At 49.2% G+C, this 21,543-nt stretch overlaps 1 protein-coding gene across 2 annotated transcripts; it reads left to right on the top strand.

The window, feature by feature from the left end:
- The first annotated feature begins 310 nt into the window (after positions 1-310).
- Positions 311-7,958, top strand: RSAD1 (radical S-adenosyl methionine domain containing 1). 2 transcript variants are annotated; one of them, XM_043584105.1, is made up of 9 exons: positions 311-628; positions 1,049-1,182; positions 1,296-1,500; positions 4,415-4,780; positions 4,973-5,036; positions 5,444-5,591; positions 5,810-5,864; positions 6,240-6,343; positions 6,531-7,958. In XM_043584105.1, exons 1-9 carry the CDS (start codon positions 494-496, stop codon positions 6,646-6,648), a joined length of 1,329 nt encoding a protein of 442 aa, XP_043440040.1. In that variant the 5' UTR covers positions 311-493; the 3' UTR covers positions 6,649-7,958. The 2 variants fall into 2 exon arrangements, with proteins under 2 accessions (XP_043440040.1, XP_043440039.1); XM_043584104.1 differs by lacking the exon at positions 6,531-7,958 and having other exon boundaries at positions 316-628; positions 5,810-6,341.
- The last annotated feature ends 13,585 nt before the right edge of the window (positions 7,959-21,543 follow it).

Here is a 21,543-nt window from a genome sequence, read left to right as displayed (position 1 = left end):
GCCCTGATACCCAGCAGGTTTTGAGTTAGTATCTATTGCCTGCTGTCTCTTACTGGTTTGTCTCTCTCCTGTCGCACCTGTACTGCGACCTGATCTTATGTATCTAGATGTCCCCAGTCCCCAGCTTTGAGTCAGGCACATACAATGTGAAGGACTGAACGGACCAAGAGCTCCTGCATGGGGCGGGGAACTCGCCCTCGGACAGGGGACCAAAAGGCAGGCAAAGCGGCTCAGCCCACAACCCTCTCCGGGAAAGGACAGACTGGCGGGCGCGGTGAGCGCGTCCGGGCCCAGCAGGTGGCGCCGCAGAGGCGAGGCCCGGGGCCCTCCCAGCCCGTCCGGGGACGCGGCGCGCGGTCACGCAGTCCCTCTTCCTCCTGCCGGGGCGGCCCGGGCGGCCCGGCTGGCGCGGCTCTGCGCACTCCCGTGCGTCCCGGGAGCGTGTCTGCCGATCTCTCCGCGCACCAGGCCGCTCCCCGCCGTAGCGGGCGCCATGGCGCTCCCTGGGGCCCGGGCCCGCGGCTGGGCGGCGGCGACCAAAATGGCCCAGAGGCGCCGCCACGCGGAGGGCGCCAAGGGATCCCCGAGTCCTGCGCCCCCGAGTTCGCGCGCGGCGCTTTACGTGCACGTGAGTGGGGCGGGGGCGGGGGCGGGGGCGGGGCTCGCGGGGCGCGGCGGCGGCGGCGGGGCTGGGTCCACGTGGCGGCTGGTCACGCCGTGAAGCCACCTGCCGTCCCTCCCCGCCCCCCGGCGAGGCCTGGGACAGGACGCGGTGCCCTGGCAAGGAAATGTCCCGGTCCGGAGACCAGTCTCTTGGTGCGCTCACCAGTTCGGTGACCTTGACCGAGTGATTTCCCGCTGAGCCCCAGTTTTCTCCTAACGAAGGGGGCATAATATTCCCCATCCCACCTTCCTTGGGGAGTTGTGTGGCTTAGATGGCTGAGCCGCTGTTGACGACCTTGGGGTGGGGATGCGTGCGACGGAACCCTGCAAGTGGCTGGAGCCGCTGGGGTCACACCTCGCCCGGCCCTTCCACCCCTGCCCCCAGTGGCCGTACTGCGAGAAGCGCTGTAGCTACTGCAATTTCAACAAGTACGTCCCCCGCGGCGTGGAGGAGGCTGCCATGCGGAGCTGTCTGGTGACTGAGGCGCAGACGCTGCTGGGGCTCAGCGGCGTGCGGCGGTGGGTGCTGGGGCTGTAGGCGGGGTCTTGGAAATTGGGCGAGCGGCTAGGACCGGTGCAGACGTTCCGGAGGGCTCCCCCCAAGTCTCATCTCCTCCATCTTCTCTCCCCAGGGTGGACTCTGTGTTCTTTGGTGGGGGCACCCCCAGCCTGGCCAGTCCCAACACTGTGGCCGCTGTCCTGGAGGCGGTGGACCAGTCGGCCCACCTGCCTGCAGACTTCGAAGTCACATTGGAGGCCAACCCCACTTCGGCCCCAGGCTCTAGGCTGGCAGCTTTTGGGGCAGCAGGGATCAACAGGTTGTCCATTGGTCTCCAGGTAACCCATCTTACCCACCGCATCCCAGGGCACCCGGACCCTCCGTGCTGTCCCTCCTCTGGTCACATTCATTAACTGGGCTCCTCTGGGTGCCAGGGCCCAGGAGGCATGTCTGCTGCTGTGCTAGACCACAAGCTCCATGAGGCAGGGATCATGCCTACCTTTTTTTTTTTTTTTTTTAAATCACAGTATTCCAAGCACCCACCATAGTGCATGGCACATAGCAGACGCTCAGAAAAATTTTTTGTTACATGATTGGAGACCTAGGAGGAGGCAGAAGGGTCATCAGATCACTGCACCATGGTAAAGGCTGCCAGTTAAGGGAGTCGCAGCAAAAAGCTTTCAGAGTACAGCCTGAAGGGTGTCTCAGTCTGATGAAATCCTGGAAACCTTCCTGGAGGAGGTGATCTTTGAGGAGGAGGCGTTCCACAGGAGAGAGGGTGTGAGAGGAAAAGACACAGGAATGGGAGAGCCGTGTATGTTCTGGAGAGCTGTGAGTCACTTGCCATTGGAGAGGCTGGAGGCAAGGCTGCAAGATAGGGCCCCAAAGCCTTGAGCATCACACAAGGGAGTTTGGGGTTTTGCCTGGTGGTGATGAGGGACTTGTTGAAGGTTTTTAGGTCGGGGAGAAACATATTCTTTTCCGGTTGACTCCAGGTACTTCCATATCCAGTATTGTTCATCCTTCTAATACATCTGCCACTTAACCATACAGTTTGGGGTTGGGGCTTTGTCCCGATGGGATATACCAAAAGAGACACATCATTTCTGAGATAATCTGGCCCCAGATGTATATCTTAAATCTACTTGTGAGGAACCATCACGAAAATCTAAATTAAAAGACTTTTGGTTGGGGGGGGGGGGCGCCTGGGTGGCTCAGTCAGTTGAGCGTCTGACTTCGGCTCAGGTCATGATCTCATGGTTTGTGAGTTCGAGCCCCGTGTCTGGGCTCTGTGCCGACAGCTCGGAGCCTGAAGCCTGCTTCAGATTCTGTGTCCCCTTCTCTCGCTGCCCCACCCCTGCTTGTGCGCTCTCTCTCTGTCTTTCAAAAATGAATAAACATTAAAAAAAACTTTTTAAAAGACTTTTTGGGGGTGCCTGGCTGCCTCAGTCGGTGGAGCGTGCAACTCTTGGTCTCGGGGTTGTGAGTGCAGGCCCCACCTTGAGTGTAGAGATTACTGAAATAACTAAATAAACTTAAAAAACAATGTTGGTGTGTGTGGTAAGAACAGATAACCTGAGATCCGTTTACCCTCTTAACATATTTTTTAGTGGACAGATCCGTGTTGGTAACTATATGCACAGTGTCGTACGGCAGGTCTCTAGAATTTATTAAGAGACATTTTAAAAACAACCAGCCAGTATTCATCAAAAACGTCATGGCCTGAAAGACAAAGGCGGTGTATCCAGCCTGAGAGACGAAAGAGACAACGAGGGCTGAATGTAATGTGTGACCCAGTTGGATCCTGGATTTGGCTGGGGAGAGGAAATTACTCCAATAGATATTATGGGGACAAGTTTGACTCTGACTGTGTATTAGATAATGGCATTGTGTCAATGTTACATTTCCTGAACTCTGTAATTGGATTGTGGTTATGTAAGAGAATGTCCTTGTTCTTAGGAAATGCACACTTAAGTATTTAGGGATACTGAGGGATAACGTTTAAGTTAATTACATTTAAGCAACCACATCGCGAGTGCCCTCTAGCATGTGGTCCGCGGCTACCATATTCTCCTAAAAGGTTCTATATCTGCAGTGACCAATAATACAGTAGCCACTGACCACATGTCAGTAAACACTTGGAATGTGATTATTTAAATGTAACTAACTTGAAATTAAGTAGCCACATGTGGTTAGTGTCTACAGCATTGGACAGTGCACACAGAGAACACTTCTGTCATCCCAGAAAATTCTTTTGGTCGGTGCTGGTCTATAACTTACCGTCAAGTGGCTCAGCATTGTAATCACATACACGTATATTTAGAGACAAAGCAGATGTGGTGAAATGTTTTTCGGTGAATCTAAATGAAGGTGTTTATTGTACTTGGCTTTCAAACGGTCTGTAAGTTTGAAGTATCTTTAAAAGTAAAATTTAAGGGGCGCCTGGGTGGCTCAGTCGGTTAAGCGTCCGACTTGGGCTCAGGTCATGATCTCACGGTCCGTGAGTTCGAGCCCCGCGTCGGGCTCTGTGCTGACAGAGCCTGGAGCCTGTTTCAGATTCTGTGTCTCCTTCTCTCTCTGCCCCTCCCCTGTTCGTGCTCTGTCTCTCTCTGTCTCAAAAATAAGTAAACATTAAAAAAAAAATTAAAAAATAAAATAAAAGTAAAATTTAAAAATACTCTCGGGGGCACCTGGGCGGCTCCGTCAGTTAAGCGTCCCAACTCTTGATTTCGGCTCAGGTCATGATCTCACGTTGGCTTCGTGAGATTGAACCCCACACGGGGCTCTGCGCTGACAGCACGGAGCCCGCTTAGGATTCTCCCTCTGCCTCTCTCTCTGCTCCTCCCCCGCCCACCCTCTCGATCTCTTTCAAAATAAAATACATTTATAAAAAAACTTTTAAAATAATATAAATAGATAAATAAACAAAAACACTCTTGCCTTTGGAGTCAGACAGTCCTAAATTCCAGGTCTGACTTTGCCATTGTATGGCCTTGAGCAAGTTATGTAACACATCTGAACCTCCGTTTTCTTATCTGTAGAATGGAGCTAATGTTGGAGGATTAGAAGGATGCATTAGATAGTACTTAAAAATGCTTTGCACATAGCGAACCATAGTGAGGCGGAGCCCGTGGTACCCTTGGCTTGCGGCTCCCTGCTGTGTCCTGTGTATCTGTCCACAGTAAGGTCGGTCACCTGTTCCCGTCTGCCTCTGAGCTGGCCTCCGTGTTATACCTGGCCCTCTCTCCTCAGTCCCTAGATGACAAGGAGCTCCAGCTGCTGGGGCGGACACACTCGGCCAGCGATGCGCTTCAGACACTGGCAGAGGCCCGACGTCTCTTTCCCGGACGTGTATCTGTGGACCTGATGTTGGGGCTTCCGGCACAGAAGTCGGGGCCGTGGCTCCGGCAGCTGCAGGAACTGCTGGGCTACTGTGACGACCACATCTCCCTCTACCAGCTGACCCTGGAACGGGGCACCGCACTCTTCACCCAGGTGCAGCGGGGCACCCTTCCCACCCCTGACCCCGAGGTGGCTGCTGAGATGTATCAGGAGGGACGGATGGTGCTCCGGGAGGCAGGCTTCCGCCAGTATGAGGTCTCCAACTTCGCCCGCAATGTAAGTCTTGGGCTGCTGGCTGAAGTTGGGGGATGGGCAGCCTAAGCCGGGAGTGGAGAATTGTGGGGGTGGGAGGTTGCTGCCGGGTGCTCTGAGGCCTGAGACGGGACATTCTAGCCAGGTGCCCCTTACCTGAGCAGATGCGGGCCCACCTTCTTCTCGCTGAGCGGGCTATTCCCTCCTTCCCCACAGGGGGCGCTTAGTACCCACAATTGGACTTACTGGCAGTGCGGTCAGTACCTTGGCGTTGGGCCCGGTGAGTCCCCCGAGAACCATAGAAGGGATGACTCAGGAGCAAATGTCACGGCTGTGTGATCTCAGGCCACTTATTAACCTCTCAAAGCCTCTGTTTCTTTATACGTGAAGTGCAGCAAAAAATAATACTTTGTAGAGCTGATGAATATGTATTTCGAGATGCTTGAAATCGTGGCTGTGGCACTGTAGTGCTCACTCGTTAGTGTGTATCAGAATTAAAACTCGGATTGCTGAGCCCCGCATCCGGAGTTTGGTGGGGCAGGGTGGGTTGGGGTAGGGCCCAAGAATTTACGTTCCCAGCATATTAGAGGCTAATTGTCCAGGGACCGCATTTTGAGAGCCACCAATTTAACATCTGGTGAGCACACACAGCATTAAGCTGCCACTAAAGGTTGCTGATGTCGTCAGGGGCCCACGGGCGATTTGTGCCCCAGGGGGCCGGGGGCCACACCCGGGAGGCTCGGATCCAGACCCTGGAGCCCGACAACTGGATGAAAGAGGTGACGCTGTTTGGCCACGGCACCCGGAAGCGTGTTCCCTTGGGCGAGCTGGAGCTGTGAGCATCTGAGAGCACAGGGCTGTTCACCCCGGCTTTGCCTGCACCCCCAGAGCCATCCCTACCGGCGCAACTTAATTTCCTGCCTTGCCTTGCCCCCTCCCTCCCCGTCCTGCATGGCCTCACGAGCCCCCGTACACACATCCCAGTATAGGGTTTGAAGAATGGGGGTGCGGCCAGGTCTCCTCTCCAAGACACCTTGATGGTTTTTCTCCCAGGCTAGAGGAAGTTTTGGCCATGGGGCTACGTACGGACGTGGGGATCACTCACCAGGTAAGGGTTGGGGGGGCTGTGGCACATCACTTCCTTCTCCTGGGTCTTTCAGAATCACTGTCTCTTCTGTGCTCACACATAGACACACATACGCACATCTGTTCCTCTGGGGCTGGCAGCTGGAGGTTGGCCTTGGCCCAGCCGAGCCCTGATGGGCAGAAGCGGTGGGCAGTATTGGGCAGTGGTGAGAACCCTGGACGAGGGCCGCAGGTACCCCCACCCCCACCCCAGCTCTAGGTGTGCGTGAGTCCGTTGCAGAGACCCCTGTGCGGACGGGACCCTCCCTTGCCCTTCACCACACCCCCAGACGTGTGCCCAGACTAGCCAGCCACCCACCCTGCGGTCCCTGTCCCTCTCACCCTTCCGGTTTCCCAGCACTGGCAGCGGTTTGCATCCCAGCTGAGCCTATGGGACGTGTTTGGATCAAGCCAGGAGGTGAAGGCCTTGCTAGTACAGGGCCTGTTGCTGCTGGATCACAGGTGTGTTGGGTGGGGGGGGGCATGTCAGGAGTCCCCGGGAGCCCTGACTACAGATCCACAGCCCCAGGAAAAACGCAAAAGACCCATGAGGAGGGGCCTGTGGGGGCTGGGGCGTTGGTACCGGTGGATGGTGAAGATTGAAGTTGGTAAACTGAGGCAGTCACATCCAGGCTTCTTGGTTTTCCAGGGGTCTTCGGTGTTCCTGGGAGGGTCTGGCTGTACTAGACTCTCTGTTGCTGACCCTCCTGCCCCGACTCCAAGAGGCCTGGCTGCAGAGAGCCCCCTCCCCTGGGCAAGGGGGATGACCAGATGTTTCTGTGATCCCAGGACAGTGCCAGGTGGGCTCTGGAGGCCGGACTGATGCTCTCCACTGGCAGGTGCCGTCCCAGCTCCAGTCAGTGCCCTTCCTTGGTATCCCCAGGGGGTATGGCTACCATGAGGTGCGTGAGAGGACATTGCTGGTTTGCAAACTGGCATTGAGTTTGCCTTCCGCTGCCAGAGAAGGAGTAATGGTTTCTGCAAGTGCCTCTCACTAGTGGGCTCCAAAGGAAATCCTGGCTGGCAGAAGATTCTGAGAAATCTAGCTCTCAGGCTTCTAGCCCCTCCAACATAGGGCAGGACTAAGAGGGCCCGACCTGTGCGGCTGGACCCGTGCCCATGTCCAGTACAGCCACCTGCTGGACTCTGAGGACAGTGGGAAAGATCAGAGCAATCCTTATCCTTTCTCTTTTGGCAACCAGGTTATGTCTGGGGTCCCAGAGCCACACAGACCCTCCTGCGTCCCCGGCTCCCCTCCCCTCCCCTTCTCTCACGAGAGTGAAGGTCGCAGGGAACTAAGCAGGGAAAGGGGAGGGGAAAAGAATTCAGGAAAGACCCAGAGCCTGGTAATTTTCCCCTGGCCTTTTACCTGCACAAACGATTGCCTGGTTTTATTTAAACAGCCCAACAAGCCCAGGGAGGGAGCCCGCCTTGACCTTCGTCAGCTCCTTTTTCTAGGTTCCTTCCCTGGAGAGTAGAATCCTGATCTGGGGGCTCGAGGCTTAGTCTAGAGCCGAGATTCCTTCCCCCACTGTACATTCCATTTTAAAAGATTTCAAACCTACAGGGAAGTTAAAAGGATAGTTCAATGTAAACTACATAGCCTTCGTTGCAGGGTGCCTGTACAGTCTGGAAAGAGGAAGGATTCATAATGTCATCAAGGACATCTTCAACCTGTAAAAAAATAAAATAGCCATGTTTCCAGACTTTGTGCTCACCCTGTAGAGTTTGCGGTTGCTACATTTTGGCCACATTTACTTTACCTTTGAATAGCTAGCTAGCTCTTTCTTTCTTTCTTTTTCTTTGCTGCACCATTTGAAAGAAGGGTGTAGACATCAAACATTTTAGCTTGTATCTCCTAAGAAAAAGAACATTGTCCAATATAGCCACAGCAATATCACCAACCTAAGAAAGTGTATGTTCGTGCAATACTGTGTGGTCCATTTTCAAATGTTCCCGAATGTCTCCAAAACGTTGTAACTCTCTTTGGAGCCCGGGGCGGGGATGGGGGGGGCGGGGGGGGGGCAGGTGTCGAGAACACAGACTCCAATAAAGTTTTATGCTTTCCTTTCGCTGTTCTGTCTCCTCGTTCTTCTCCTTTTTTTTTTTTTAAGCCCCCTTCCTTTTTGCTTATTTTTACGACACTGGGTTTTTCAGAATCAAAGCTGCTTGTCTTGTAGAATGTCCCACATTCTGAGTGTATCTCTTTGCTAATGTTTGGGTTTGGGTGAAATATTTTTGGCAAGAATACATACAGATATTGTGTAGCTCAAGGTACATAATGCCAGGTCAGGCCCCTATCGATAATACTAATTTTGACCACTTGATTAAAGTGGCAGATGTCCAATCTGTCCATAGTATATTTCCCCCCACCTTGGAAGTTAATAGTTTATCAGTAGCATGATACCTTGAGACAAATGAATGCCCTGTTCTCTGACAATCATTGCCCCCAATGATTTTAGCATTCATTAATGACCCTTTGCCTAAATCAGTGACTAGAGTAGGAGATGCAAAATGTTCATTTTTGACTCTAACATTCTATCGACATTCGTTAACTGGCATTCATCTATTTAAAAAAAAGGAGCTTTCTCTCTCTCTCTCTTTTTAATGTTTATTTTTGAGAGAGAGAGAGAGAGCGAAAGACACAAAGTGTGAGCGGGGGCGGAGCAGAGAGAGAGGGAGACACAGAATCTGAAGCAGGGTCCAGGCTCTGAGCTGTCAGCACAGAGCCCGACACGGGGCTCGAACCCACAAACCACGAGATCATGACCTGAGCTGAAGTCAGATGCTTAACTAACTGAGCCCCCCAGGCGTCCCAGCTTTCCCTGTTTTTGAAGGGCTGAAACTCTTCACCTAGATGTTGTATGCAGGGTGTGTGTGTGTGTGTGTGTGTGCGCCTGTGACAGGCAGAGAGGGGTGGGGGACAGGGAGAGAGAGAAAGGGGCATTTTCCTGTACAGAGGCTCTGTAACTTTCATACCTTATCACATCAAAGGGTACTGTGATGTCAAAAGTAATTTAGTTATTGCTGCAGATCCGGGCAGGGGAAGCTCAGCCTCCAGCTGGGGCACTAAGGTTGGGGTTCCCTCCACCCCTCAGAGGTGAGCACGTGCATTCCCTGGGTGCCCAGTGGGTGTGAATATCAGTCCTTCTGTGACCCTGTGGTAACATGGTTAGTGTTACTGCCTCTCCTTTATTCGTGAAATATTCAGCACGCGCTAATGGGGCGCTTGGCCCTGTGCAGGGCACGCAGGGAGGAGTGAGACCTGTCCCAGCCCTCGAGGAACTCACTGGCCTGTTGATAGATGTGTCAAGAGATAAATCCCCGGGTTATCTGTAAAGATGTGCCAGCAGGCTGTGGAAGCCTGCAGTGCATTTGGTTCTGAAGGGCTGGGAGCAGGAAGGGGGAGTATATTTTTTCACTACCTCCTCTGGCCCTGGGGCGGCTTGCAGGGTGACCTGTGCGAGGGGTGGGGGGAAGCCTGTCTTCCAGAGCCTTCCCCTGATCTTGATATTCAAGAAGTGAACACAGGGCCAGAGCAGGTGAGCCATCAGATAACCTGGGTGCACTCGGGTTTCTCCCAGCTGCCAGGGCTCCTGCCACCTGAGATGTCTGGGCCCTGCCTTGCTGGGGCACCTCACGAGGCCCATGCAGAGGGCCTGGACGGGAACCAAGACCAGGTGGGGGTGGCACAGATCACCTTCGGTGACTCAGCCTGGTCCCACCCTCACCAGGTGAATCAGAATCTCTGGGAGGTGGAGCCCAGGAAGCTCGCTTTTGAAACGATCAGGCCAGTTTGGGAAGCCCTGGCATCTCGTGCCTTCCATCCTGAGAGGCTGGAGTCAGGAGGAACAAGGGGGGGACACGGGTACTTCTCGACGGGACGAAGTGGAGTGGGGCCCTTCCCTCTGCAGCCCAGGCCTTCCGTGGCTCAGCCATCAGAGGGGTTCTCCTCCTCCTCCGAATCGAGATTTGAGTTGTCATCTTTTCACACACCTCACCCACCCCTTACTGGGAGCACGCGAACACCAAAGGGGAGGACAAGCCACTTTGGGGACGAAGCGATGTGAGGAGCTGGGGAAATGTAATATGTGGGAGTGTGTGGTTACAGCTTGAAGCACCAAACTTTCCACGTGCAAGAGCTCTACAGTTTTAAAGCCTGAGACTGAGCCACGCCCCCCCCCCCCCCGTACTGTGAAGTAGGCAGATCAGCTATTTTATTTATTTTATTTTATACTTTATTATTTTGTTTTATTCTATTTTATTTATTTTTAATTTTTTTTAACATTGATTCATTTTTTGATAAAGAGAGACAGAGCGTGAGTGGGGGAGGGGCAGAGAGAGAGAGGGAGACACAGAATCCGAAGCAGGCTCCAGGCTCTGAGCTGACAGCACAGAGCCCAATGCGGGCTCGAACTCATTGACCGTGAGATCATGACCTGAGCTGAAGTCGGATGCTCAACTGACTGAGCCACCCAGGTGCCCTTTAATTTATTTTATTTTATTTTATTTTATTTTGTTTTAATCTTTTTTAAAGTAAGCTCTACGCCCACTGTGGGGCTCGAACTCGAGACCCTGAGATCAAGAATCCCACGCTGTACTGACTGACCAGCCGGGCGCCCCTGGGGCAGGTATTTTAATTTCCGTTTTACATACGGGGACATTCAGAGAGAGTCTTGAATCTCAGGTCGTATGAGTGGTAAGTAGCAGACCTGGCATAACACTTCTGGACATCCAGAACTTTCTGTTACATTGTGGTTTTAAACTTACCCTGGGTCCAGGTCGATTAACCTGCCTCCTAAATTAGGCAGATTTCTGACCTCTTTCAGACCTCTCGGCCTCAGGCTTGAAGCGGCTATCGTAGACAAGCAGCTTAGACTGGGTGTCTCTTCTCCCTCCCGTGGAGTCTCCAACAGTGAGACCACCCACTTCCTAGGACAGAACTACATTCTGCAAAGAAAAGGACTTTATTTTATTTATTTATTTATTTATTTATTTAATGTTTATTTATTTTTGAGACAGAGAGAAACAGAGCATGAATGGAGGAGGGTCAGAGAGAGAGGGAGACACAGAATCCGAAACAGGCTCCAGGCTCTGAGCTGTCAGGACAGAGCCCCACACGGGGCTCGAACTCACAGGACCGCGAGATCATGACCTGAGCCGAAGTCGGACGCTTAACCGACTGAGCCACCCAGGCGCCCCGAAAAGGACTTTAATAGGATTGCTGTAGAGTCAGTGTTTGTGTTATCCCCCCTCCACCCCCACCCCAGGAATTCATACAGTGGAAACCTAATCCCCAAGGTGATGGTATTAGGAGGTGGGGCCTTCAGATGGTGACAAGGCCGGGAGTCATGAATGGGATTAGTGCCTTTATAAAACAGGCCCCAGAGAGCTCTCTTGCTCCTTCCGCCACCAGAGGACCTGGAGAGGAGGTGGACGACTGCAAACCAGGAAGTGGGCCCTCACCAGACACTTGAATCTGCTGGCGCCTTGATCTTGGACTTCCCCCACCTCCAGATCTGAGAGGTAAATGTGTATTGTTTTTTTGTTTATTTTTTTATTTTTAAAAATTTGCATCCAAATTAGTTAGCATAGAGTGCAACAATGATTTCAGGAGTAGATTCCTTAGTGCCCCTCACCCATTTAGCCCATCCCCCTCCCACAACCCCTCCAGTAACCCTCTGTTTGTTCTCCGTGAGTCTCTTCTGTTTTGTCCCCCTAGCTGTTTTTAAATTATTTTTGTTTCCCTTCCCTTATGTTCATCTGTTTTGTCTCTTAAAGTCCTCATATGAGTGAAGCCATGTGATTTTTGTCTTTCTCTGACTGACTAATTTCACGTAGCATAATACCCTCCAGTTCCATCCACGTAGTTGCAAATGTCAAGATTTCATTCTTTTTGATTGCCGAGTAATACTCCATCACATATATATATATATACACCACATCTTCTTTATCCATTCATCCATTGATGGACATTTGGGCTCTTTCCATACTTTGGCTATTGTGGATAGTGCTGCTACAAACATGGGGGTGCATATGTCCCTTCGAAACAGCACACCTGTATCCCTTGGATAAATGCCTAGTAGTGCAACTACTGGGTCGTAGGGTAGTTCTATTTTTAGTTTTTTGAGGAACCTCCATACTGTTTTCCAGAGTGGCTGCACCAGCTTGCATTGCCACCAACAATGGTGGCATCCCCACATCCTCGCCAACATCTGTTGTTGCCTGAGTTGTTAACGTGAGCCATTCTGACAGGTGTGAGGTGGTATCTCATTGTGGTTTTGATTTGTATTTCCCTGATGATGAGTGATGTTGAGTATCTTTTCATATGTCAGTTAGCCCTCTGGATATCTTCTTTGGAGAAGTGTCTATTCATGCCTTTTGCCCATTTTTCCACTGGATTATTTGTTTTTTGGGTGTTGAGTTTGATAAGTTCTTTGTAGATTTCGGATCCTGACCCTTTATCTGATATGTCATTTGCAAATATCCTCTCCCATTCTGTCGGTTGCCTTCTAGTTTTGCTGATTATTTCCTTCGCTGTGCAGAAGCTTTTTATTTTGATGAGGTCCCAGTAGTTCATTTTTGCTTTTGTTTCCCTTGCCTCCAGAGACGTGTTGAGTAAAAAGTTGCTGTGGGCAAGATCAAAGAGGTTTTTGCCTGCTTTCTCCTCGAGGATTTTGATGGCTTCCTGTCTTACATTGAGGTCTTTCATCCATTTTGAGTTTGTTTTTGTGTATGGTGTAAGAAAGTGGTCCAGGTTCATTTTTCTGCATGTCGCTGTCCAGTTTTCCCAGCACCACTTGCTGAAGAGACTGTCTTTATTCCATTGGATATTCTTTCCTGCTTTGTCAAAGATTAGTTGGCCATACATTCGTGGATCCATTTCTGGGTGCTCTATTCTGTTTCATTGATCTGAGTGGCTGTTCTTGTGCCAGTACCATACTGTCTTGATGATTACAGCTTTGTAATACGGCTTGAAGTCTGGGATTGTGATGCCTCCTGCTTTGGTTTTCTTTTTCAAGATTGTTTTGGCTCTTTGGGGTCTTTTATGGTTGCGTGCAAATTTTAGGATTATCTGTTCCAGCTCTGTGAAGAATGCTGGTGTTATTTTGATAGTAAATGTGTATTGTTGAAGCCACCCCATCTATGGGATTTTTGTTATAACAGCCCAAGGGACTAAGACAAGGGTGAGATAACGTGTGTGGTAGATATACTACTGTTGAAAATGTTTACTACCCCTCCTTGATTATCCCTCCCTGAGGACCCATGGGAGATCATATGCCTGCCCTGTTGGACCTGGGAAGGGCCATGACACTTGCCTAGTGCCGTCTGTAAGAGCCATGTCTTACATGGGTGGGCCACCATCTCCTTTCTCTGCCACAGAGACCTGCAGTGTTCAGGAAGAGAATGTCACCCTGGGCCCTGCAGTGAAGATGGGGGGCAGAGGAGTAGCCAAGCACAACAGACATGAGCCGAGTGAGAAATTATCTTTGCTGTTGGAAACTGATAGGTTTTGGGGCTGTTTGTTACTACAGCATAGTTGAGACTACACTGGCCCCTGCAATTGATAATCCCACCATTCAGATTAATCACCGTGAGAAATTCTTACATGAAAATGAACACGTTTACATACACGATCTTTTTTAAAAATTTTTTTTAATGTTTATTTTTTGTGAGAGAGAGAGGGAGACAGAGCATGAGCGGGGGAAGGACAAAGAGAGAGGGAGACACAGAATCCGAAGCAGCCTCCAGGCTCTGAGCTGTCAGCCCAGAGCCCGATGTGGGACTTGAAATCACAAGCCATGAGATCATGACCTAAGCCGAAGTCAGACATTTAACCGACTCAGCCACCCAGGCGGCCCCACAATCTTTTTTTTTAATGAACAGATTTTTTTTTTTAAGTTTATTTATATATTTTGAGAGAATGTGAGCAGGGGAGAGAGAGAATCCTGAGCAGGCTCCAAGCAGTCGGCGCAAAGCCCCATGTAGGGCTTGAACTCATGAGCTGTGAGATCATGGCCAGATCGGAGACCAAGAGTCAGACGCGTAAGCGGCTGAGCCACCCAGGTGCCCCTGCATACCTAATCTTACAAAAATGGGATAATGTATGTCTTGCCTCGGTCTTCTACCTAATATGTGGTGAGCATCTTACCTTGTCAGATTTGTTATCTAGGGGCACCTGGGTGGCTCAGTCAGTTAACTTGACTCTTGATTTTGGTTCAGGTCATGATCTCACAGTTCATGGCTTCAAGCCCTGTCTGGCTGTGTGCTGACAGCACGGAGCCTGCTTGGGACTCTCTCTCCCTTTCTCTCTGCCCCTCTCCTGTGCTCTCTCTCTCTCACAAAATAAATAAACATCTAAAAAAGTTGTTATTTCTACCCTAGTGTAGCTCCATAATGTACCACTGCACCGTTGTGCCAAAATTTGGTTTACCAATTATTTTTCGATGAAACTGTGTGTGATGAACATCCTACGTAAATATTTTTATGCACCGACTTAATCATTTCCTTAGGTTGAGGATAAGTCCTAAGAAGTGGGGTTGCCGATTCTTTTTTTTTTTTTTAAAGGTTTTTAATTTATTTTTGGGACAGAGAGAGACAGAGCATGAACGGGGGAGGGGCAGAGAGAGAGGGAGACACAGAATCGGAAACAGGCTCCAGGCTCTGAGCCATCAGCCCAGAGCCCGACGCGGGGCTCGAACCCACAGACCGCGAGATCGTGACCTGGCTGAAGTCGGACGCTTAACCGACTGTGCCACCCAGGCGCCCCGGGGTTGCCGATTCTGAGGACACGCACATTCTTTGGCTACATGATGCCAAACCACCCTCCAAGAAACCTGCCCAGTTCACCCTCCCAAGCTAGCGCTCGCTTCTCTATAATCTCGTCAATGGCAAGCCTGACGGACTTTTCCAAATGACCCCAATCTGAAGAGCACTCAACCCTAGCTTTATTACAAGCCTTCTTAACCTGGGCAACTCTGCTTTCCGTCTGATCGCTCTCAAGTCAGGGAACAAAGTGGGTGCAACCTCGGAAGCCACCCAGGAAATGTTATTTATTTAAAATGTTATTCAAAATGTTATTTTGAAAATGTTATTTGGTTAACATATAGTGCAATATTGGTTTCAGGAATAGACTTCAGTGATTCCTCGCTTACATATGACACCCAGGGCTCATCACAAGTGCCCTCCTTAATACCCATCACCCATCTAGCCCCTCTCCACTTATATTTATTTTTATTTTTAGAAAAAGAGAACGTGAACAGGTGCACACAGGAGCAGTGGGAGGGACAGAAGCAGAGAGAGAGAGAAAATGTTAAGCAGGCTCCACGCTCACCGCAGAGCCCAATTCGGGGCTCGATCCCACAACCCTGAGATCATGACCTGAACCAAAGTCAGGAGTTGGACGCTTAACCGACTGCGCCACCCAGGCACCCCAATCTCCGTTGAAAAAATTATTTCACAGGAGCGCCGTTAAGCATCCAACTCTTGATCTCAGCGCCGGTCTTGATCTCAGAGTCGTGAGTTTAAGCTCCGTGTCGGGCTCCCCACTTAAAAAAAAAAAAAAAAAGGATAAAAAAAATTACACAAACAACGTTATAGAAACGTTAGAATTCTAAATGAAAAAGAAAAAAAAATCTCCGACAATCAATGGCCCCAACAAATTCAGTGGTTTTTACTTGCCTGTGTTCCTTGAAGTCCTCATCCAAATGCATGCAGGATTTTTTTTTTTTTTTTTTGCCCGCGCTCACAGATCTCATTCTGCATCTAGCCGTTCTGCCCCTTATTCGGTCATCAGCATTTTCCATGTTGCTACACGGTTATCATCTTTCTCATTTTAATTGTTGCACAGTGTTCCAATGGGTGAATAATTTAATAATTATTACCCTAATGCAAGCCACTTAAGTGGTTACTCGTTTTCCTCGACTATAAATAACGCCACAGTGCATGCTTTTATGGATATAGCTTCTTCTTTCGTTTGAATTATTTCCTCGGGTCAGTTCCCAAGAGTGACATAGGTGGGTCAAAGGGTAGGAATGCTCTAATGATTCTTGGTGTGAATCGTTATATTGTTTTCCGAAGGGTTTTTCTTTTTCTTTTTCTTTTTTTTCTTTTTTCACTTTCCTGCTCAAGGAATCATAATGCTTTTTTTTTCAACCGTATAGAAGAAAGCAAAAATTCTACTACCCTGAAGTTACCACTACTAACATTTGGACAACCGTCCCTCCAGACATGTCTTGATGCATACATATACAGCTAGATGTAGAAATAAAAATAATTTTTCACCCAAGGGATCACACTCGTGTGCCAGTTTTGCAAGCTGTTTTCTTACTCAACAATATGTTCTGGGCTTTTCTCCTTGGTTTTGCCACCATCAGTGCCTGTGTGGTAGCATTATGTCGTACAGTCATAGCTGTAAGCCAGGCATGATGCCAAGAATTTTATCTGCATTAGTGCATTTAAGCTCCACAACAACCCAATGAGATAAGTTTTATAGATGAGGGAACGGACTCAGAGAGTTAACCGAGTGCCCAAGGTCACATAGGTAGGAAGTGGTGGGGCTGGCATTCGATTTGCGTTCTCTGGGACTCTGAAACAGACGTGTATACAACGAAGACATGAATATATTCTTATTGTAAAAAGTAATAACAATCAGCACCGGCAATGCCGTAGCATAGAAGGTAAAGTGTGAAAGTCCCCTTTATACTTCCAGAGGTTTGAGGTGATTATCAGTTAAGTTTGGGTTCAAGTGCATGGGACAGAAGACCAAAGTAACTGTAAGCTAGGGGGGTGACCTTAATATAGCCGCTCACTCTGTGAGTCTCCATTTCCTCAGCTCTGAAGGCAGGGACTCTGCCTTTCTCAAGGTTATTATAAGGTTGGCAAGGATGGATGGATGGATGGATGGATGGGTGGATGGATGGATGGATGGGTGGGTGGGTGGATGGATGGGTGAATGGATGGATGGGTGGGTGGGTGGATGGGTGGGTGGGTGGATGGATGGGTGAATGGACGGATGGGTGGGTGGGTGGATGGATGGATGGGTGGGTGGGTGGATGGATGGGTGGATGGATGGATGGATGGGTGGGTGGGTGGATGGATGGGTGAATGGATGGATGGATGGGTGGGTGGGTGGGTGGATGGATGGATAGTTGGTTGGATGAGAAGAGCCTAGTGCAATTCCTGGCACAAAATGCACATTTGAAAACTGCAGTAGTTATTACTATTAGTGTTTTCATTGTCATGTACAGTGTCCTGGGCATGCCAGCCCTAAAGAAGGCAGGTCCTGAACAGGAATTCCTGGTGACTGACGAAGACACCTGTCATTTCTTTGTGATGCCCAAACTTGTCAGTAGGTAGCCTTGGAAGATTTTTCCTGCCATCCCAATGAAGAATTTGCCACCTCCCAGGTGGCTGGGAGGGTGTGGGCCACAGGGCAGAGTGATAGCCCCCAGGCGGCATCACCCACAGTGGAAAGAAGGGCCCCTCGCTCGGTGACTTTTTATACCAGTGTTCCTTGCTCTCTCTCTTTCCTAGCAGGTCAGACAGGAATGGCCCCACTCTTCAGGTGGCTGACCTATGTGGGCAGGGACTGCCCCCACCTGCCTTCCAGACCCCTGAGGCACACTCCCAGAGCGAGCCTTTGCTTTGTGCCCGGCTCCTGATTAGGTCCCTCATGGTGCCCACTGCCTCTCATTCCCTAGACCTTGGGCCTTCTTACCTCCGTTCCTGCTGTTCCTGACTTAGCCTGGGCTTCCACTGCCCTTGAACCTGACCGATTTACCTCACTCTCCTTGATGACCTTTCTTATTGTGATTAAGACTCCAGTGAAGGGCACCTGGGTGGCTCAGTTGGTTAAGCATCTGACTTCAGCTCAGGTCATGATTCTTGTGGTCCATGGGTTCGGGCCCCGCATCCAGCTCTGTGCTGACAGCTCAGAGCCTGGAGCCTGCTTGGGATTCTGTGTCCCCCTGTCTCTCTGCCCCTCCCCTGCTCGTGTTTTGACTCTTCTCTCTCTCTCAAAAATAAATAAATGTTAAAAAAAATAATAATAATAATAAAAAGACCCCAATGAGAGACTATATGCTTTTCTGAGGGCCTTGGCGACACCAGTGGGGGGACAGGATGGGCAGGGTCTCAGCTTTACATCATGGAGGAAACAAATGCCCCCTCCTCCCAATCCCCACCCAGCACTGACCCTTCAGGGTAATTCATGGGCAATACAAATGAGCTCTGTGAACTGTCCAGCAGGCAATCCTAATCTTGAACAAGATCTGAAGGTCTAGGGACAATTTTTTAAAATTTTTTAATATTTTATTTGAGAGAGAGAGAGAGAGAGAGAGAGAAAATCCCAAGCAGGATCCACGCTCAGCATGGAGCCCAACACGAGGCTCAATCCCATGACCCTGGGATTGTGACCTGAGCTGAAATCAAGAGTGGGACGCTCAACCCACTGACCCACCGAGGCACTCTGGTCCAGGGACAATTTAAGGATCCTACTCAGGCACTCCAGCCTGAGTGAACAGGGGCCCTTCTGGGGCCCTGGTGTGTGAACAGTTCGGATCCCAGCTCTGTCACCTGTTTGCTGCTTAATCTCAGGCAAGCGACTTCACCTTTCTGTGCCTCAGTTTCTTCATCTGTAAAACAGGAATGCTAATAAGATTCTCCACCTCATTTGATTATCGTAAGCATTAAAGAAGTTAACATTCATAGGGGCACCTGGGTGGCTCAGTTGGTTGAGCGTCTGACTTTGGCTCAGGTCATGATCTCACCGTTCGTGAGTTTCAGCCCCATGTCTGGTTCTGTGCTGATGTCGTGGAGCCTGTTTGGGATTCTCTCTCTCTCTCTCTCTCTCTCTCTGTCTCTCTGCCCTTCCCCCACTCACCCCATCTCATCTCCGTCTCAAAAATAAACTTAAAAAAAAAAATGGGCAAAGGATGTGAATAGACATTTCTCCAAAGAAGACAGATAACACATGAAAACCTGCTTGACATCATTACAGCCATTAAGGAAATGCACATCAAAACCACAGTGAGAGGTTACCTCACACCCGCGAGGACGGTTATAATTATTTCTGGAAAGGAAAATAAGACGTGTCGGTACGTTTGTGGAGAAATTGGAACCCTCACACCCCGCTGGTGTTGGTGGGAATGTAACACGGTGTAGTTGCGTGGAAAACAAAGGTTTTTTTGCCTCAAAAAGTTAAATATAGAGTTACCACATGACCCAGGAGTGGAATGACTGGGTATGCGTCTAAGGTGCTGAAAACAGACGGTCACACAAAAACTCATACACAAATGTTCACAGCAGCATTAATCACAATAGCCACAAAGTGGAAACAACCCAAGTGCCCATCAACTGATGAATGGAGAAATACAATGTGGTATATTCATACAACGAAATATTATTCGTTGGGGGCGCCTGGGTGGCTCAGTCGGGTAAGTGTCCGACTTCGGCTCAGGTCGTGATCTCACGGCTTGTGAGTTTGAGTCCCACGTCGGGCACTGTGGGACAGACTCCTCTGTCTCTCTCTCTCTGTCTCTCAAAAATAAACATTAACAAAATTAAAAAAAAAAAAAGAAATATTATTCGTCAATAAAAAGAAGTGATGCACCAATACAAGCTACACGGATGAATCTTGACAACATCATGCTAAGCAAAAGAAACCAGACACGGAAGGCCCATACCATATGATTTCATACACATGAAATGTCCAGAAGAGGCACATCTGTAGAGACAGAAGGTAGATTAGTGTTTGCCAGGGAACCGGTGGGGGGTGGGGGGGTGTGTGGATCAAAGAGTGACTGCTAATGGACACAAGGTTTCTTTCCAGGGTGATCTGGAACCAGATAGTGGTGATGGTTGCACAACTTTGTGAATATAGCAAAAACCACTGAATTGACACACTTTAAGTAGTGAATTTTTTTTTTTTTTAAGATTTTATTTTTCTTTACGTAATCTCTATGCCCAACACAGGACCCAAACTCACTCACAGCCCAAGATCATGAGTCACAGGCTCCACCTACTGAGCCAGCAAGGTGCCCCTAAGTGGCAAACTCTGTGTTCTATGAGATGTCATGTGAATTTCCTCTTGGGTTTTTTTTTTTTTTTAATTTTTTTTTAACGTTTGTGTTCTATGAGATGTCATGTGAATTTCCTCTTGTTTTTTTTTTTAATTTTTTTTTTAACATTTATTTATTTTTGGGATAGAGAGAGACAGAGCATGAATGGGGGAGGGGCAGAGAGAGAGGGAGACGCAGAATCAGAAACAGGCTCCAGGCTCTGAGCCATCAGCCCAGAGCCCGACGCGGGGCTCGAACTCACGGACCACGAGATCGTGACCTGAGCCGAAGTCAGACGCTTAACCGACTGAGCCACCCAGGCGCCCCTCCTCTTGGTTTTTTAAAAAAGTCAGTACACCTAAGCTCCCTAGAAGGTGCCCCAGGCCATGGTGAGCCCTCAGTGAGGTTAGTCGCCATTTAGCTCCACGGGACTTATGGAATGGTCCAGATCGGGCTGAGAGAAAAAACTTCCTAAAACACACATGACTTTTAGAGATCGAATTCACATACTTAATATATGTTAAAGCATTTCTCGGCATACAGTTTCTTCTTCCACTTATTTTTGTACTCAGTTTTGATTTTATATACTTTATACACATGTTCACGTATACATATAACAGACACAAACATTTATTTGTGTAGTGGTTTAAAATGTGATTTTCATGGGGTGCCTGACCGGCTCAGTCCATAGGGCATGTGATTCTTTTTTTTTTTTTTTTTTAAGATTTTTTTTTTTAATGTTTATTTATTCTTGAGAGAGGGAGAGAGACAGAGACAGAGCTCGAGTCGGGGAGGGGCAGAGACAGCGAGGGAGACCCAGAATCAGAAACAGGCTCCAGGCTCTGAAGCTGTCATCACAGAGCCCAATGTGGGGATCAAACCCACAAACAGGGAGATTATGACCTGAGCTGAAGTCAGACGCTTAACCGACTGAGCCACTCAGGCTCCCCTAATACAGCATGAGACTCTTGATCTCAGGGTCATGAGTTTGAGCCTCACGCTGGGTGTGGAGATTAAACAAAAGAAAAAGAAAAGAAAATTTGATTTTCATGATCATTTTAGATATTTTTAAGATATGAAATGGGTTTCCAAGGCTCAAATTGCATTTGTCTTTGAAGCCTCCCCTGAGTTGTGAGTTCAGGGCTGCTGTGTGGCTCAGCCAATCTGCTCAAAGCCAGGCCCTTCACTCTGTTGCTTACAAGCTATGTGACCTGGGACAAGACTAGAGTTGCCAGATCTGGTAAATAAAAATATAGACACCCAGTTACGTTTGAAATTCAGATAAAACAATGAATACATTTTTAGTATATGTCCTAAATATTGCATGGGGCATACTGAAAAAAAATTATTTGTTTTATCTGAAAAAAAACTTAAAAAATTTTTTTAATGTTTATTTATTCTTGAGAGAGAGGGAGACAGAGCATGACTGAGGGAGGGTCAGAGAGAGGGGGACGCAGAATCCAAAGCAGGTTCCAGTCTCTGAGCTGTCAGCACAGAGCTCAATGCAGGGCTCAAACTCATGAACTGTGAGATCATGACGTGAGCTGAAGTCGGATGCTTAACCAACTAAGCCACCCAGGCGCCCCTGTTTTATTTTATTTT

Source organism: Prionailurus bengalensis, chromosome E1 (assembly GCF_016509475.1).
Source record: "Prionailurus bengalensis isolate Pbe53 chromosome E1, Fcat_Pben_1.1_paternal_pri, whole genome shotgun sequence".
Lineage (NCBI taxonomy): Eukaryota > Metazoa > Chordata > Mammalia > Carnivora > Felidae > Prionailurus > Prionailurus bengalensis.
This window is presented reverse-complemented; position numbering and strand designations above follow the sequence as displayed.

What these genes read in the sequence shown, in the direction of transcription:
- RSAD1 (XM_043584104.1), top strand. Translation starts at nt 494, where the DNA reads ATGGCGCTCCCTGGGGCCCGGGCCCGCGGCTGGGCGGCGGCGACCAAA. An exon ending in GCGCGGCGCTTTACGTGCAC is followed by an intron (nt 629 to 1,048) that starts GTGAGTGGGGCG and finishes CCCTGCCCCCAG; the next exon opens with TGGCCGTACTGCGAGAAGCG. An exon ending in CCCTTGGGCGAGCTGGAGCT is followed by an intron (nt 5,592 to 5,809) that starts GTGAGCATCTGA and finishes TTTTTCTCCCAG; the next exon opens with GCTAGAGGAAGTTTTGGCCA.